This window comes from Periophthalmus magnuspinnatus, chromosome 24 (genome assembly GCF_009829125.3).
Source record: "Periophthalmus magnuspinnatus isolate fPerMag1 chromosome 24, fPerMag1.2.pri, whole genome shotgun sequence".
Classification (NCBI taxonomy): Eukaryota; Metazoa; Chordata; class Actinopteri; order Gobiiformes; family Gobiidae; genus Periophthalmus; species Periophthalmus magnuspinnatus.
Window position 1 is genome coordinate 22,100,095 of NC_047149.1, and position 18,164 is coordinate 22,118,258.

The 18,164-nt window shown below is 38.8% G+C and overlaps 1 protein-coding gene across 2 annotated transcripts in view; it reads right to left on the reverse strand.

Moving 5' to 3' along the window:
* ccdc85cb (coiled-coil domain containing 85C, b) overlaps positions 1-18,164 on the reverse strand; it is a 99,596-nt gene that overhangs the window by 24,911 nt on the left and 56,521 nt on the right. The window contains exons 2-3 of one of the 2 annotated variants that reach the window (XM_033991099.2): positions 6,078-6,157; positions 3,210-3,251 (exon numbers count right to left, since the gene is read on the reverse strand). In XM_033991099.2, the coding sequence (XP_033846990.1) occupies positions 3,210-3,251; positions 6,078-6,157 (122 nt within the window). The remainder of the gene's footprint in view (positions 1-3,209; positions 3,252-6,077; positions 6,158-18,164) is intronic. The other variant, XM_033991100.2, reaches the window with a different exon arrangement.

The window sequence follows — 18,164 nt, forward strand, 5'->3', positions numbered from 1 at the left end:
GATCAATGGAGAGGCAGCCACATTCACAGTAACGTCAATGGCAATAACCTTAGACATTTATGTTAGCGATTCTTCGCCAACTAAACTGGTCTGACACAAAACGAAACAGACGAACGTGAGCTTGGGTTTTCGTGGTGTGAATTGACGAGAAAAACCCAAGAATCCGCACAAACTAGTCCCTGTGTTGTTACTGTCGCGTAGGCAGCGGCCCCTCCTCTTTAACCTCGATGTTTTTACAGCAGAAACCTGGAGAGAAGCTGGTTTGAGAGGTCAACATTCCTGCGATAAGAGCCATTGTTTCACAGCGAGTTTCATAACAGGAAGTTAGGCAACAGCATCCAGAGAGGCAGATTATCTCGTACACCCCACCTGCACGCGGGCTAAAACTCAAGAGTGAGCAGCCGACGGGGAGACATTAACAAGTAGAGCGGACTCGTTGTTTATGTGTTTCAAATAGTTTCATCAGCTGATTTCTCTGCGGGCCAATCGAGACTTGGTTTAGTTCTGAGGAATGTGGCTGTGGACTCAAAGGGTTTAAAAATAACAAATATGAGCTTCTAAATACTGAAAACTGTTTTGAAATCCACCTTTAATGAGACTGTTTTTGGTTCTTGAAAGAATCCATATTGTCAAAGTTACTGAGTTGCTGAAAGTGGGACACTGAGCTTCAGGACGAGATTCAGGACACAACCCCCTGGTGTCCTCATCCGGAGTGGACAAGAGTAATTATAAGGACAAGCTTCAGCCTGAAGTGACCTGTGCAAAAGAGTTTGTACTGTAGAGCCGTAAGACGCTTTGAGTTTAAGGTTTTAGTCATGTTTTATGTTATTGTAATATAATTTAAAAAAAAATAAAAAACTCTTTCAAATTTTCTGATATATCCATGAAAAGTCTGTCTATTAATAAAACACAAAATGCCAAAATATTCTAACACAATGTGAAAATGATTAGCGATAGTTCTCATTAATGGTCCACCACCTCCTCGTCTCCATGGAAAAATCCACAATATGGCATTAAACATACACACTTATCTTGCATTTTGTACAATTACAGCCGTTTTAATTGCAGACATTTCGGAGCTGATGGAACGTCCAGCTCATCTCCATGGTGACAGACAAGTTTAAAGCCATACTGCGGAACGTCCAGCTCATCTCCATGGTGATAAACAAGTTTAAAGACATACAACGGAAAATTCCACAATATGTCATTAAGCTTTCATATCTATCTTACATTTACTTAAATTATAGCAGATATTTCTGAGCTGATGGAACGTCCAGCTCATCTCCATGGTGATAGACAAGTTTAAAGCCCTACAGCGAAAAATTCCACAATATATCATTAAACATACACACCTATCTTGCATTTATGTCAATTACAGCGGTTTTAATTACAGACACTTCTGAGCTGATGGAACGTCCAGCTCATCTCCATGGTGACAGACAAGTTTAAAGCCATACTGCAGAATGTCCAGCTCATCTCCATGGTGATAGACAAGTTTAAAGCCATACAGCGGAAAATTCCACAATATGGCAATAAACACACACATCTATTTTACATTTTTTACAATTACAACTGTTTTATCTCTATATATTTCTGACCCGATGGAACGTCCTGCTCATCTCCATGGTGATAGACAAGTTTAAAGCCCTACAGCGGAAAATTCCACAATATATCATTAAACATACACACCTATCTTGCATTTTTGTCAATTACAGCGGTTTTAATTGCAGACACTTCTGAGCTGATGGAACGTCCAGCTCATTTCCATGGTGACAGACAAGCTTAAAGTCATTTTGCGGAACATTGGAGCATATCGATCACATCACATGGAGACAAGACAGTAGCGTTACTTCGCCACAAACATTACAGAGCGCACCTTAATGCAAGAATTTTGATTTTGCAAGTTAAATTACATCAATTCTTATTAAACTAAATGAACTTGTGAATCTGAATCTGTAAATCAGGCAAATTAAGTCAGTTTTCATTGATTAGACAGACTCTTTACGCCAATAAAAATAAGTTATAAATGAGTTGTGAAATGCTCATGGTCCAGCGTACTTGCTTCATGAAAAGTTCGACCCATAGGAGCTGGATCACATTTACAGCAGAAGACATATTGTGGGTGCAGTTTCAGACACTGATTGGCCTCATGCATAATGTATCGACATGGACCGGAGTCGCCTTCGTCAATTATTCAGCCCAGAGACAAACCTAACAAGACAAGACTGTGTCAGCTAATTCCCCGCCAAGCTCCGGCCACCTGGGATAACCTGTGGCACACATCACCGCTGCGGAAGAGGGGAAAGGAGAATGTCCCAAAGATCAGGAAAAGGAAGTTTTGTTGCCAAGTTTAGCCAGGAAAAGAGCCACCTGGTTTCATTCATTAGCGATGCATGCTAACAGAGAGAGCGGAGCATCAGTGCTACATGGTAATGCAAGGACTTACAGCGGGGTTATATTGGTGTTTGACTAGATTTCTGTCAATTAATACATCGAGTCAAGTTGAAACATTAGAATATTGTTTATTTTTTGAGAGAAATTGGCAAAAAATTGGTTGTCTGAAGTGATAAAGTGAGATAAATTAATAATGTAATAATATAATAGATTAATTTGAAAAACGCACATTGAGGAGCTGAAAGAAAAGAAAATAATGAATATATATTGATAAGAATCTGATTTTATGAAGTATAAATCTGATTCAAATGACCATAAACTTAACAATTTCGTCTTTTGCTACTGAGATTACACAGACATCCTATAGTTTCAACATAAACCTTGAAGAATTTGTTGTCTTTTTTAGTCTATGTGCAGACAACTGGACAGATGGCAGATTTAATTTCGTCTTCTGCTTTGAAACTATACATAAAAAGGTGCCCTAATTTCACTTTTTCAAGGTAATATAATAGGACAATTTCACAATTTGTAATGTAATATAGTCCAAAAAGAGCAGGACAAAGTGATTAGCTGACAGATTTCAGTCAAATGCCATTTTCAGACGTGTTTAAGTTATAAAATCATCAAGTTTCAATGTTCAAAAGCTAGCGTCACCTACATAAAAATACATGCAGTCGATTTCCATGTCGTCATTGCATTACACGTGTTGCCGTTTTGCACACACTCTTGAGTTAAAAGCTGTTTTAGAAAATATTAGAGCGTAAAAGTCCCATCACCGACAGCAACTCAGAGGAGGAGCTATTAAAACCAGTTACCTTTCTGGTGGGGATCTGTGATAAGCTATACCGGCTATGGGCCTAAATGGAGAAAGAAAAATTACAACATTACAATCATTCAGCACTTAGAATACGTTCAAACCTACAGACATGAACCTTTACTTAGAATCCATTAAAACCTATGCAGTCACGAACCTTTACAGTAAACGTATAGAGTAATAACAGGCTGTAATGGAGAAATAAATACCATTATGTCACAGAGGCAACCGTAGCGCTAATTATAGGAGGCTGTCTATCAGGACTTACTGCCTACACTCACCACCTACATACGGAACCGCTGGGAGAAAGAATAGATAGTCACTGAATACACCTGCATAGAATTTAATATCTGAAATGAAATAATGTGGGATGCTTGACAGAAAAAAAAGTGAAATTAGCAAAAAAATGAATCAGTTTTGCAGTAGAATCTGTCTAAACATAAGGAAAATAACAGTGAAAATCTAGTCGTGATCACTGCGCTAAGTCTGGATAGTTAAAATATTAATTATTAGTGTCTGGGTGTGTAAAAGCCCATTATTTCTATAGATTTGGAAACCACCATTTACCCCAGTTAAGCCCATGAATACAGTATTTTTTTAGAATTGATATATCAGCAATGTATTCAAACTATCTTATATGAGGAAACGTCTAAAAAAAAAAAAAAAAACAAACAAAAAAACCCCCCAAAAAACCAACATATCGCCTTGTTCTGAACCAAATAAGGCCTTTACTTTAACCATAAACTTGTTATCATAACCAAAAGATGAAATTTGGGTCAAACTTTGTGATCTAAATCTTGATAAAGTCTAAATATTTCTTTTCTTGTACATACGCCTGTCACGATAACAAATTCTCAAGTGCGATATATTGCTGAAGTACATATAGACCATCAAACACATTTTCACTGAGCTCCATATCAGCAAAATGGCTGCTCTCAAAGGGACACATTTTTTAACTTGTTAATTAACTGTTTCTGTAATTAACTCATTTCTTATTCAGGTTACAAATATTGCATATGCAGTTGCGTAGATGTAAAAATATGGCTGTGTATCTGCGTATCTCCTGATAAACTGAGATTTTAAGACCATCGTACCTTTAATTTACCCTGTTGAGGGCCACATAAAATGATGTAGAGGGCTACATTTGGTCCACGGGCCTCGAGTTTGACACATGTGATATAGACGATAAACGATAATACTGAAATCAAACCTTAAAGCAGAAATACCCGTAAAAACTATTCTAAATGTACAATACTACCAAAACTGACACAAAAAAAACCCACTACTGGCGCTGAAGCTGCTGGATTCATGCAATTTACATGAGAACTGTGTAAACTGGCATAGGCTACTGTATAAAACTGCTGGCCCAAAAACCAAAATCCACCCCCTAAATTTGTGAAGTCATCCAAAGGTCATCTCTGGCAGCGACGCTCTACTCTGTCACTGTCACTTACTCTGTATTTTCACTCCTACAGTTTGCCCAGGGCTCTACCATCTCTGCTCTGTTGTGCAGCTAACAGACTCCCTATGAATTAAACATAGATAAACACATACCCGCTAACAACAGGGAGACGCGCGGAGAGGGTGGCATGCTAGCTAGCGTTTTATCTCGGCGCAAACACAAGGGAGGTTCAGTGAGGATAGAGCGGGGTGATGGTTTATCGGCAATGCGGAACAGGCCACCCTCACACCTGCATTTTTATGTATTATATGGAGATCGTATTGTGTATGGCTAGCTAGTTTGGTTAGTTTAAATAATGAAGTACACGGTTTAAAGTCAAAGTAAGCTAACACGCAAACCACTGACCAACAAGCTAATAAACCGCATCTTTCCTAAGACTCAGAACTTTTAAAGATGGGTAATGGTCTCATATTCTTCTTTCTTAGACTAGAAAATTGTGCGTTTACACTGTCCCTTTGGTCACATTATTTTCAGTCTTTTCTATGGGTACCATCATTTTTGTCCAGGCCTGTTTCATGAGTTTATTTTTTAAAATTATTCTATTAAAGCCTGGTTGAAAAGCAATGTCTGACTTTCACTGGCTAAATTTCATAGAATTTTTATTTATTATTACTTTTGTCAGATTCAAGTTATTTCTGTGACCATTGTTTGTCTTTCATTAACCAACATTACCAACAATTTTGTCCACGTGTGTACATTTATTTCATCTTGCCATCTGGTACCTTTGACGTACTGTAAAATATTGTCTCCACGTAAGGTATTTTTGTTCTCCGCATGCAACAAACTTAGATTTAGGCGGAAAACTTCGTCACAGTGTCTCAAAAATATAACAAAAACTATTCTTAAGACCAATTTCAAAAGTATTATCTGAGTACAACATTGTAGATATATTAAAATGGCATTGGATGAGTATCATAGTAACCAAAGAATCAATCTGGAGCGATGATTTTGAAGCTAACGCCCTTTTCCGCCCGCACCGCTGTCAATCAAACTTGTTGCTAACGCTAACGGGAGCGAACTCAAGGGTGAAAAAAAGGTGCCTGATTTGTTCATATCTTGATTTACAGACACAAACGGGTTAATGCTAACATTTTAATACCAAAATGAATGAATTGTGGCTCCGATAACGATCTGGCTCCATCGATAATCAGTGAATTGTCGATGGAGTCGGAAGCACGTCGTATGCTCGCTTCCTTTTTGGCACGCAGCGGCTAGCGAGTTAGCTATGTCCATTTATATATACAGTCTATGGTTGAGTCAATGATAAACAACATATACGGACACCCTTTCCTGTCCACAATCGGTTACTACTACCCTTTATAGATCAGAAAATACTTCTGACTTGTTACCCTCAACCTCGTGTACTGTGTCTCCACCTGTATACAGTGTTATGCGGTTGAGCCTCACCTGTGACAGTAGCTTATTGTTGTTGTCTTCCAGGATCCGTACTTTGGTCTCCAGCTGCCTGATGTAGTTGGAGGAAGGATCTGGAGGAGACACAGGCACAAAGCAGAGGAGGTGAGTGATTAGCATTTCAAAGACGAGACACATAAATAGACCCTGGGACAGACTGCGGCAGAAGGCATATGAGGTTCTGGAAGCTCTGTGAGGATACGACTGTCAGAACCACATGACCGGCTCCGTGCGAGTGGAGACGGAGGGGGTGAATGAAACTGGGTGTTGCAATAAGATTTGAAATAAATGAACCTACTCGATATGATCCCAGTTAAACATTTAAGTAAACAAATGTACTATGCACCATCAGATGTCACAGATTATTTTATGCCCATGTTCTACTCAAGCTGTTAAAGAAAAAGAAACAGTTTTAGTAGACTTGTTATTGTTAAGTTGTTGTCTAAAGTGGTGAAATGTAAAGAAGTAAAAGCAGTAAAGTACAGATACCTAAAATTTGAAGTTAAGTCACTGTTAAACTCGATACATTTTACTTTTACTTCACTACATTTGAGAGCAGGTGTCTATACTTTCTACTCCATTTTTGAACAGGACTGGAAAGCTGTTTTTTTTTTTTGTATATATATTATTGTTTGAGACCTGCTGAAGAGGCTGACGGGTTTATTTTTAACATGTTCCTACTTTGAGCAAACAAAAATACAGTGGTCCCTCGCAACAGACGAAATCATGTAAAATTGCACAAAAAAACTGCGAAACAGCGAGACCACAAAAGGTGAACCATGATATAGTGAGGGACAACTTTATACACATAAAAACAGCTAGAAAAAACAAAAACAAAATACGATCGATCCAGTTGTTTTTGTTGAACTAAATTAAGCACAAATCTGTATCAAAATCACAACATTTGAAGCTTTATTAGCTCTCAAAATCTGCGCAAAATACTTTCACTTTTTACTCTTTAAGTTCATTTTTAGACTTTAATACTTTTACTTAAGTAGATTTTTTCATGTGATACTTTTACTTGAGTGTTTTTTGCCCTGGTATGTGTACTTCGTCTTAACAAAATCGAGTACTTCTTCTCCCACTGATTCTGTACAACTTTGATTTCACATTTTGTGCTGAACAAGCAACAGTGCTGAAAAGAACTCTGTTACGTAATGCATAAACAAATTATAAAACGCTGCAAAATCACAGAACAAATTCTTCCGTTCACTCCGGTCAAATCCTGGCAGCGTTTTCTCCTAAACAGGCCAACTTCCAGCTCCAGCTTCTAAACATTCTTGCCCAGATAAGCTGCATTTGACCCACCCCTGAACTCACTCACACTTAATATTTCACAGCACCCTCTCTACGCCCACAAATCCCATTTACATACCCACGCTGTCACCACGTTTCCGCTGCCTACCTGCCAGACAGAGACAGCCGTGCCTAAAAGCTCTACTGAGGCGTCAAAGTGCATTGTTGATCCTGATAACGCGCCTGGTGTGTATACAAGACTGAGTTCAGACCGGGGACAAGGAGAGCGGGCGCAGCGGGTGGTATTACCTAAAGAGACATGTTTAATTTACAGGCAGATCAAAGCACGAAGGTACTACAGCGAGCGAGGAGGATGTACTGAGGAGAGTGAGGTGACGAGGAGACGGGGTTTGTTCTGTACGCTGGGAGAAAAAACAAAACAAAACATTATGCGCTATGTAACTTTTGTAATTAAGCTCACACCTATTGCTTGTCACCATGGAGATGTTAATCCTTTGCCTAAAATTCTCCATGAAACTTCTCAACCGAGATTTAACTCCTCCAGGTCAAGTTCTAGGCCAGATCTGTGGAAAGGCGACACCGCTCAATGTAAGAATGCATGTTTTTCAAGGTATTTTCAAGCAATAAACCGCCACTAATTGAATAAACGCAAGAAAATTATACACTGCCTGTTGCTTAGGCGAGGTTTGAACTGTTGAATGAGTGGTTAGTGGGCAAAAATGTATTTAACTGAGCTGCTACCCAAACAAAATAACTTGATATTGCGCTTTAATGTTCTTGAAACTCCAAAAACAACATTACGGTTGCACAACATTCGGCGTTTAAATGTTATGGTTTACATTTTAATCATTCCAGTCATTTCACCACACCCTCACATCTGACCTCTGACCTCTGACCTCTGCTGAACTAGGCTGTAATGATCCAACGACAGGTTCTAGTTACTTTTTATGACTTTGGATGCAGCCCGGAGCAGACAGCACAGACAGTCGGGCTTGTTAAACTCTGGTGGGACAGTTACAGGAAGCTCTATCCATCCAAATCCCGCCCCTCCTCCCATGATGCCTTGTGACGCCGTAATCTCCACTCATCTGCTGCAGCCTGACCCTCCAACACCGAAGACTCAAGCCGATTACAGCCAAGGCTCCTCGGGCTCTCATCACGGCCGCAGCGAGACAATAGACGAGACTTTATTAAGATTATGAAGATATGAAAGTGACGACAATAATCTTTTGGCTGGAATTGCATGTCCCAGTTCCATCGTTCTAATCTGCGCTATGTTGACTTTTAAGGAACATTTTATTGCGCAATTGAGCAAGTAATAAAAGTCGTAACTCTTGTATTGTTGTTGGTTGAGAAAGATCTGAATAGAGTAATTGAAGCTTTCCAGTAAGACTTCTACGAACCTCCCAGCTGAACGTTAACCAAATAAACCACACAAACAGAACAATAACAACATAGAATTGTCTCAGAAATTAAAAAAGTCTAAATTAAATCCTGTGGCAGTAAAAAAAACTTGGTTCAGAGTTCAGACTTTGGATAGACTCATGTTAAATTGTAAAATTGCTAAAAAAAATAAAAAAAAAAAACAACTGTTAAAATGGCCCATATTACGCTATGTTCTGTGTTAAAATGTTGTTTCCTCATCACAATCATACCTGGAGTTGTATTTGTGTCATTTACAGATGTTTAACACACAGAAAACACTCTGTTCCACCTTGTGATGTCATGTGGTGATACAGGAAGTGCTCTACTGTGTTTTAAAACTCTATACACCTTCACTAAAATCATTCGGATAATTTCAGCCCTGGAATTGTCGTCCACTGTGGAACAAAATGCAAAAAGTACTGCTTCATGACATCACAAGGTGGAACAGAGCATTTGGAGATGTAGTACAAATGATTCAGGATTACTCAAACATACACGAATGAACCAAAACACAACTTCAGGTGTGTTTTTGACGAGGTAACAACATTATAACATGGCTAAAACTTACAAGAGGATACTGGACTTTTACCAGTAGTCTTGTTTATGTTCATATAATTACAATTAAACGCCATTTTTATTTGTTTTTAATCTGTAAAACATGTAACTGAACCAAAAAAATTATGCACGGACATGATTTTTTGGGCTTTTTTTGCCCAGCCCTCAACTTGACGTCTAGACTAAATGCCACTGTCTTTCACGTGATCTACAAATAAAACATAAAATAAAAGACAAAACCAGGACTGAAAATGTGTATGTAGATGTGTGTGTGTGTGTGTGCGTGTGCGCGGAGTGGACTTGAGTGGACTTGGGTGGGCGTGGCCTGTGTAAATAGGTCAGACCGTTTCTGATGTGATGTAGAGTGACGCGCTGAGGCTCCTCTGTCTGCGGTTCATTTGGCTTCACTACCATCATCACGTCATGGTCTCATTATATCTATATACGAGCGTACAAGTTTGGTCTTTTTTGTAATACACAACAATAATTCAAGTAGATTATAATAAAACATCTAAATTAAATGTCTTCGAAACCAAACTTATCTTACATTTTCCTGTTATTTTCTTTGATAACCCTGCTTAAAAAGTCCTATATTACGCAAAATTACCTCCTCGTTTCATTCACACATGTTTGAGTAGCCCTCTATTATTAATCTGTCTATTTTTCCAAACCTCAAAATGCTCTGTTCCACCTTGTGATGTCATGAAGCGGTAGTTTTCAAGTTAACAGCTCCGTTTTACTTTAAATTCAGTGAAGATTGGCAATTCCGGGGCTGAAATTATCTAAATGATTCTAGTGAAGGTGTGTGGAGTTTAAAAACGCAGTGGAGCACTTCCTGTATTACCACATGATGACATCACAAGGTGGAACAGAGTGTTTTCTGTTTGAGAGAAGAACTCAGCCTAAATACGTAGAGTTTGTGTGTTAAACATGAATGAAACAAAACACAACTCCAGGTCTGTTTGCGACAAGAAAATAAAATTATAACAGATCAGAAAATGGCATAATATGGGCCTTTTAAAATTAGATAAATATATTGAAAAAAAATCTATTAAATCAGATAGTTTAAGGACTTTAATTCTAAACTGATCAGCTGTGCACAAAGATTTTTATTCTACGATTTAATCTGATCTTTGTACAGTGTATATTTCCGTTTTTTTTTTTTTCCATTGCAGTCATACATTCATACTCAAATCTTTTATTCTCCACGTATTGTTTTCTTGAGTTTATTGCTTGCGAGTGCGTTTTGGCTTCCTCCCGCCTTCCCACACACACTCCCTCATCAGCTCGTGTGATTATATCCAGGTTATGCAAATGCTAATTAGTAATCATCTCCCTCAGTGCTGCTAAAAATAGAAAACATGCTGTAGGCCAAGAATATTATAAGAACGCGTTTCAACTAAAATAACAAGTTGTGCCAGCTGGTTTTTGCCTATATATTTAGATTTACACTATATATAAACTTTATTTGTATTACTTTTTATGTAACAATAGAAATAGTAATTGTAGTAATAGTAGTAATATGCAATAGGAGGAGCATGAGAAGATACTACCCACTATGTCCCACCAAATGCTTATCTTACTTTTTATGTAACAATATAAATAGTAATTGTAGTAATAATAGTAATATGTAGTAGCAGGTACTAGGAGATATAGGAGGAGGTCTAAGTGGGTAGTAAGTAGTAATCTACATTATTATACGACTGGATCAGGCCCGTCAACAGAAATTTTGGGGCCCGGAGCAAAAGCCTCACATGGCCCCCCTCATCTATGGTCATGAGGTTTGGGTAATGACCGAAAGGACAAGATCGCAGAAATGGGCTTCCTCCGCAGGGTGGCCGGGCGCTCCCTTAGAGATAGGGTAAGGGGCTCAGTCACACGGGAGGAGCTCAGAGTAGAGCCGCTACTCCTACACGTCGAGAGGATCTGTTTAAAACGCTTCCCTGGGGTGGTTTCTAGGCATGTTCCCCCCCTAAAACAGGGTGGCACTATAAAAAAAAATACTTTAAACTCATTTTGATTGATCATGATTTCCAATTTTCCATTTTGTTTTGTCTTATTAAAAAAAAAAAAAAAAAATGAAATTACATCACATCATGAGGACTGAAACTGTCACCATATGGGAATCTTGTGCTTCGTGTGTGCATGTGTGTGTGTGTGTGTGTGTGTGTGTGTGTGTGTGCGCGCGTGACTGGCGTGGACGCTTCTTCTCATGTTCTCATATCAGAGGCGATCAGGGGACTAGACATGATGCGCCCTGAGAGTCTGTCAAATGGAGTGTGGAAAAAAAAAAAAAAACACAAGACACGGACACTATATCCGGCTCTACAGTAGACCGCCGCCATTTTGAATTTATGTTTTGACTCATCGCATTCAAGTACAAAGTGGAACGTTTGTGTTTACACTTGGGGTTGGACAGCTGGAGATTAACGTGCTAGTTACACATTTGAAAGTAGCTTCAAACGTTAAATGTAACAAATGTTTTGAAGAACAATTTGAACAGATGAGCATGATATTTACAGAGAGCTAAATACATATTAAATCCTGCAAGTATATGGTAAACTAAATGGACAAACAGACAAGAAAAAATGTAGGTTAAACAAATTATATATATAAAATATGTAAACAGTCTGGAAAAGCTGTTGGATTGGATGCTTGATTTGCTCAGTAGCAGTACTTAAACAATACCACATTTATAAGTTAAATCAACACTTGCTTCTATATATTCACTGCATTATTACCACTAGAACAAAATGGTGATGAACTTTTTTTTTTTAAGTCTTCTGCTCCCAACAGTTTTTTGTAGCCAAACCAGTAGCTTTTATCTTTCAGTTGGTGCTTGATTTTTTTTGCTTTTACAGAGTATGAACGTGCATTGTGTCCTGTGTCCTGATTGGCTGTTGGACTGTAGACCATTGTCCATCAGTCTCCTCCGTGCCGTGTCTCCTGTCCAGTACAGAATGTGTTCAGACAAATTTACATAAACGTTGGATCATAGTGTGACTCTGAAGTGCTGTATGTTTGCAATTTGTTTTCTCCCCGACAAAACCCATAATGTCGATGAAACGTTCTGCACCGACAAAGACGCCTACGAAGGTTTGAACTTTGAGAGAGTTTAAACGAGAGAGAAATGTGAGAAAATGTTAACGCCTGTGTGAGGAAAGTGTATAAAGTGTGTGGTGAGGAGTTTAACAGCAAAAAACATAAAAAATGTAAAAAATAAAGCTGATACTTTGCGGATTTCGTCTATTGCGGGTTATTTTTGGAACGTAACCCCCGCGATAAACGAGGGACAACTGTACTTTTAGAAATCTTCCTAATGGTCCCCAGCCCCATTTATCAGCCAGTAGCTCAGTTGGTAGAGTATTTTCTCCACTGATCTGAAGGTTGCCGGTTCCAATCCCGCTCTCGACATTAACATCACTGGTCTAACGGTCCGATCCGCTGACCTACGGGTTGTCGGTGCGATTCCAGCTCCCACAGATAAATATCGTTGTGTCCTTGGGCGAGACACTTAACCCCCGCACGCCCCCTAGTGTCTGTGCGTACACTGATATTTGAACAGACGAGTGGTTACTACATTTACCACTTGAATTTCAACCCTATGTTCTTTACTTTGTGCTACGTTTCATGCATTTGAATCCTGACGCAGTAAATATATGCTTATCCTTACCCTGAAACTGAACTCGAAATAAAAACATTAAAATATAAAATGGAAATTGGGACAAAGAGAGCCAACTTGTGCACATTTGTATTGGCGATGTTGCTTTTCCGCTAGCTTGATCATTACAATTATCCTAGCTGTTTTGACTCCAAGGCTGTGCCCTACATCAAAGTTAAAACACTATAGTTGCATGGGCTTGGGATTCCCTCATGTTTTTTGCTGTTCAAAGCCTGAATCGGCTCTGAAATCGCAGTTCTTTCATCTTCTGTTGTAGTTAAAGACAAGGATTTTACGGATCGGGGGAATGATGAAACAAGCACATATGCAGAGGATTTCTATAGCAGCCAGTGTGCAGTAGTGTGGAGTGTATATAGGGCGCGGGTGGGAGTGGAAGACAAGCAAGATTGGAAAAACCTGTGGAAATACAGTATTGCTCTGACTCGGGCAATTACTTCAAGATGTAGAATATTAAAGGTCCTATATTACACGAAAATGACTCTTTTGAGCTTTTAGCCATGTTATAATGTTACCTCCTCAAAATCAGACCTGGAGTTGTGTTTTGTTTCACTCACACATGTTTGTCTATTGTTCCAAAGCTCAAAATGCTCTGTTCCACCTTGTGATGTCATGAAGTGGTAGTTTTCAAGTTAACAGCTATCTTTTACCTTTAGATCAGTAGAGGTTTGCAATTCCAGGGCTGAAATCATCCAAATGATTGTAGTGATGATGCGTGGCGTTTAAAAACCTTTATTACCACATGATGACATCACAAGGTGGAACAGGGTTTTTTCAGTTTGAGAGTAGAACTACAGCCTAAATATGCAAACATGTCTGTTAAACATGTGTAAACAAAACAAAACACAACTCCAGGTGTGTTTTTGATGAGGAAACAACATTATAACATAGAAAATAGTGTAATATTGGCCCTTTAAACCAACTGAAATTGTAAGATACTAAATACTAAACATGGCATTCAGTCAAAAGTATTCTGACACAAGTACTTTAATAGTAGTATTTTCAAACTTCAATACTACAAAATAGGCTCAATGCACAATACCAATTTAGATACCTGAGTAATACATTTAAAAACACTCTTTTATGACGACAGAATGTAATTTTCAACACTAAATAATCTCACTTTTTATGTTTTTTTGTTTAGATTTTTTGCATTTTTTAAGTATCGATACTGAAGTACAATACTAGTTTAAGTTGACCGACAGATTTCTGATACTTCTGACAACCCCAAGTAGTCCTAACAGCAATCAGTTATAAATGTATTAGTAGAAGTAGTATTAGTATTAGTTGTTGTAAGTAGAAATATGCAGAATTAGCAGTAATAAGTAGCAGGATAAGTAGGTAGTAAGTGGAAATAGCCTGCGGTAGTAGTAATCGTAGTCATAGGAATAGTTTTAGTATTGTACACTCAAGGAAGGAGACTGGGTCAACTACTTCAAGATGTTTTAAAAAAAAAACTAGAGCAATGTAAACAGTGGAAGCATGGATCCCTTTAGCGAGCCAACGCGCAGTTACACAGCGAGAGTCATGTCCTCTGTAGAACAAGCTGGACCTGGAGTGAGACGCATAAAAAGGAATGAGGAGAAGAGAAACCGCATCATGAATACAAATGTCTTTTTGAATTACATTGAACCATAGAGAGAGTTTTAACACAGGGTTGCATCAGCTTCTACTGTCAGAGGGGATAAAGCTACCACAATACTGTACTATAACGCTAATCTCATGCGGTTGTGAGGCGAGTTTCTGGACTTTAGCTTTTCTCTCGCGCTTTTATTAACAGTTTGTGTAAAAATATTAATAATTATGTAGAAAATAAATACCATGGATTAACATTATTGCTAACAAAAACACAAATGGATGTCAAAAAGCATAATATGGGCCCTTTAGCATCACGTATTCTCTATGTTATAATGTTGTTTCCTCATCAAAACAGACCTGGAGTTGTGTTTTGTTTCGTTCACACATGTTTTAACGCAAAAACCCTGCATATTTAAGCTGCTCCACTGTGTTTTTAAACTGCACACACCTTCTATAGAATCATTTGGATGATTTCAGACCTGGAATTGCCAATCTTTACTGAACTAAAAGTAAAAAAAAAAAGGGATCAGCTGAACTTGAAAATTACCGCTTCATGACATCACAAGGTGGAACGGAGCATTTTGAGCTTTGGAGATGTACAGACTAATAATAAAGAGTTACTCAAACATGTGTGAATGAAACAAAATGCAACTCCAGGTGTGTTTTTGATGAGGTAACAGCTTTATAACACAGTTTGAAGCTCACAAGAGTCAATTTCGTGTAATATATGAACTTTAAGCTTTTGTCGGTCAACTGAAAAATGTCAAAAATCAGCTTAAAACTACGTCAATTGGTGGTTGATTCCATTCTAGGACAGTGCATGTTTTTACACTGGGTCGTGTTGGGTTTTAAAGATGCACTGTGTAACTTTTCTAGTGGAAGATCTGCCTGCTGCTACCTCGTCTCCATGGAGATTATATTAATTTGCCTGGAATGCATCATGGAAAAGCTTTAAACCAATTTATCTCTATAGAGGCGAGCAGTTGGCACCTTTAAGCCAAATTACAGGTCCGATCTGTGGAGAGGCGACCCCCCACTCATACAAGGAATGCATGCTTTTGAAGAATAAAAACGCCTGTAACTGAATAAAAGCATGATGGACAAGATCGATGGAATATTGTGGAACATTTTACGCAAAGCAACAGCTGCCACCTGCTTGTTTACATGGAGAAAAGTTACAGAATACACTTTAAGGTCTGATACTTGTATGGATGATTAGATCTGGTTCGATTGCCTCTTGGTTTAAAAGAAAACTCAGCTACTAAATCTAAATCTGACTTTGGAATAGCAGAATAATGACGTTTTTTGTTATTATGAAGAACTTTTTTTATGGCTATACGTTGGCATAGTTTTATAAAAGTTATTTCATTCTCTAAACACATGAATATTCGCGCTCAGCTGGCGAATGCACTGTCACATACCACGGGAACACAGAGAGGAGCGAGATAAGTGGGCACCCATGCTGCATTAATGAGCGACAATGACCCAACCTGGCAACCCGAGCACGTCAAATCTACAGGGTCCTGGAAGGCCTTCAAAGCCGTCCCTGGCTCATTTCCCTGAAGGGGGAGCTAACCCCATCTGACAAGACACGGCACCCGCTCACCTCGCTCTGGGAAGAAGGATTTTTTTCATGTGAAGTCTATCAGTGTATGTGCGGTGGTTTTCTGCTTGAGAAGAGGAGCCATGCTGAGAGCAAAGGGGCAAAACCAAAAGAGTGAAAAAAGTGGGTTGCTTTTAGAAATGTATATAGAGAGATATTGGTGTGTGCAGTCATGAAACTTTGATGATGAAGATGATGGTTGGTTAACGGAATGGACAGTTTGAAAGGACTACCAGATGTAAAAACACACTGCGCCTAGAGGTATAGAAATATAATGTTAAAGTTACTGTATTTGCAGTGAAGTGATTGTAGTAGTGGTAGTTATAGCAGTAGTAGGAGGAGTAGTAAAGAAATATTAATTATCCTAGTGACACTTTAAGACAAATTGCAGCCAGCCACCATGGAAATTACAACATTAAAATAACAGTTCTCAAAAAAACATCTATACCCAGTTATTCATAATCAACACTGGAACTGGTATCAAAACTAGTTATAAGTTTTGATACTTTTAAAGAAATTATGAAGATGGTAAATAATCTGAGTTGCATGTATAGCTCAAAAAAATGCATCTTATGTTGATTAAAAAGGGTGTTTATTTCTGCTATAGTTGTTACTGAGCTGTCTACTTAGTGTTAAATAGATTTCATTGTTTATAAAATGCTAATATAATACACTAAAATGAATTATTATTATCCAGAAATCACCAATAGTCAGCCCAGCGTGATCTAAACCCTTTACAGTCTGACGTCCCTGAGCTCAGAAGGCAGTGTCTGGGTCAAAACAAAACGTTCTGTAAATTTAGAGATTTCGCCCTGAGCGCCTCCCGTCACTGACAGAAATATTTGGCGTTCAGTGGAGTGAGATATGAGTGATGTGAGGGGGGTGGGGCAGTAGAAATGAGGCACGTGATTGGCTGAAGGGGGATCGTGAGCAGACCTTGTGCAAAATAAGACACAGAAGAGACGGGCTCTGCAAGAATGTAATGTTAATCTCACTGTGAATTTCAAAGTATTCTTGACGGTTTAATGATGCACTATCTAAAGTGTTGGTCTCATGGAGAGATCGCTGCGTCGAAATGTTTCACAATATGACATTTTGATTTTTATGGATGTTTTCAATACCTAGAAAAATATGCGTTCATAATGTAATTGGGAATATGCTACGAGGCGACAGTAGCTCAGTTGGTAAAGTACAAAGATTGGTGGTTCGAATCCCGCTCAACAGTGTCTGCATTCACTGGTGTATGAATATTTGTGCGTTTATGTGTGAGTGGTTCCTTGACGTAAAGCGCTTTGAGTGTCTTGAAGGTAGGAAAGACATGGACTAAACCTGGACTAAACGAGGACCGAACAGGACCAAACCGGGACTAAGCATGGACTAAACATGGACCAAACATGGACCAAACATGGACCAAACATGGACCAAACATGGACCAAACATGGACCAAAGGAGGACTAAACTTGGACTAAGCATGGACTAAGCATGGACTAAGCATGGACTAAACATGAACTAAACATGGACTAAACATGGACTAAACATGGACTAAACATGGACTAAACATGGACTAAACATGGACTAAACATGGACTAAACATGGACTAAACATGGACTAAAGGAGGACTAAAGGAGGACTAAAGGAGGACTAAAGGAGGACTAAAGGAGGACTAAACCGGGACCAAACCAAGACCAAACCATAGCAAGACTAGGGCCAAACTAGGGCCAAACCAGGACCAAACCAGGACCAAACACAGCCTTACCCACACATGACCCAGCCCTAGTATACAGTGTACATATGTGGAGCTGCGAGTGTGTCAGTGTTCGAATCCCGCTCAACAGTGTCTGCGTTCATTAGTGTATGAATATGTGTGCGTTTATGGCTGAGTGGTTCCTTGACATAAAGCAGTGCTTTGAAGGTAGAAAAGCGTGACATAAATGTGACCGTTTACCATTTATTTAATCTGGCCTACTGTCGTCACCTGCTTGTC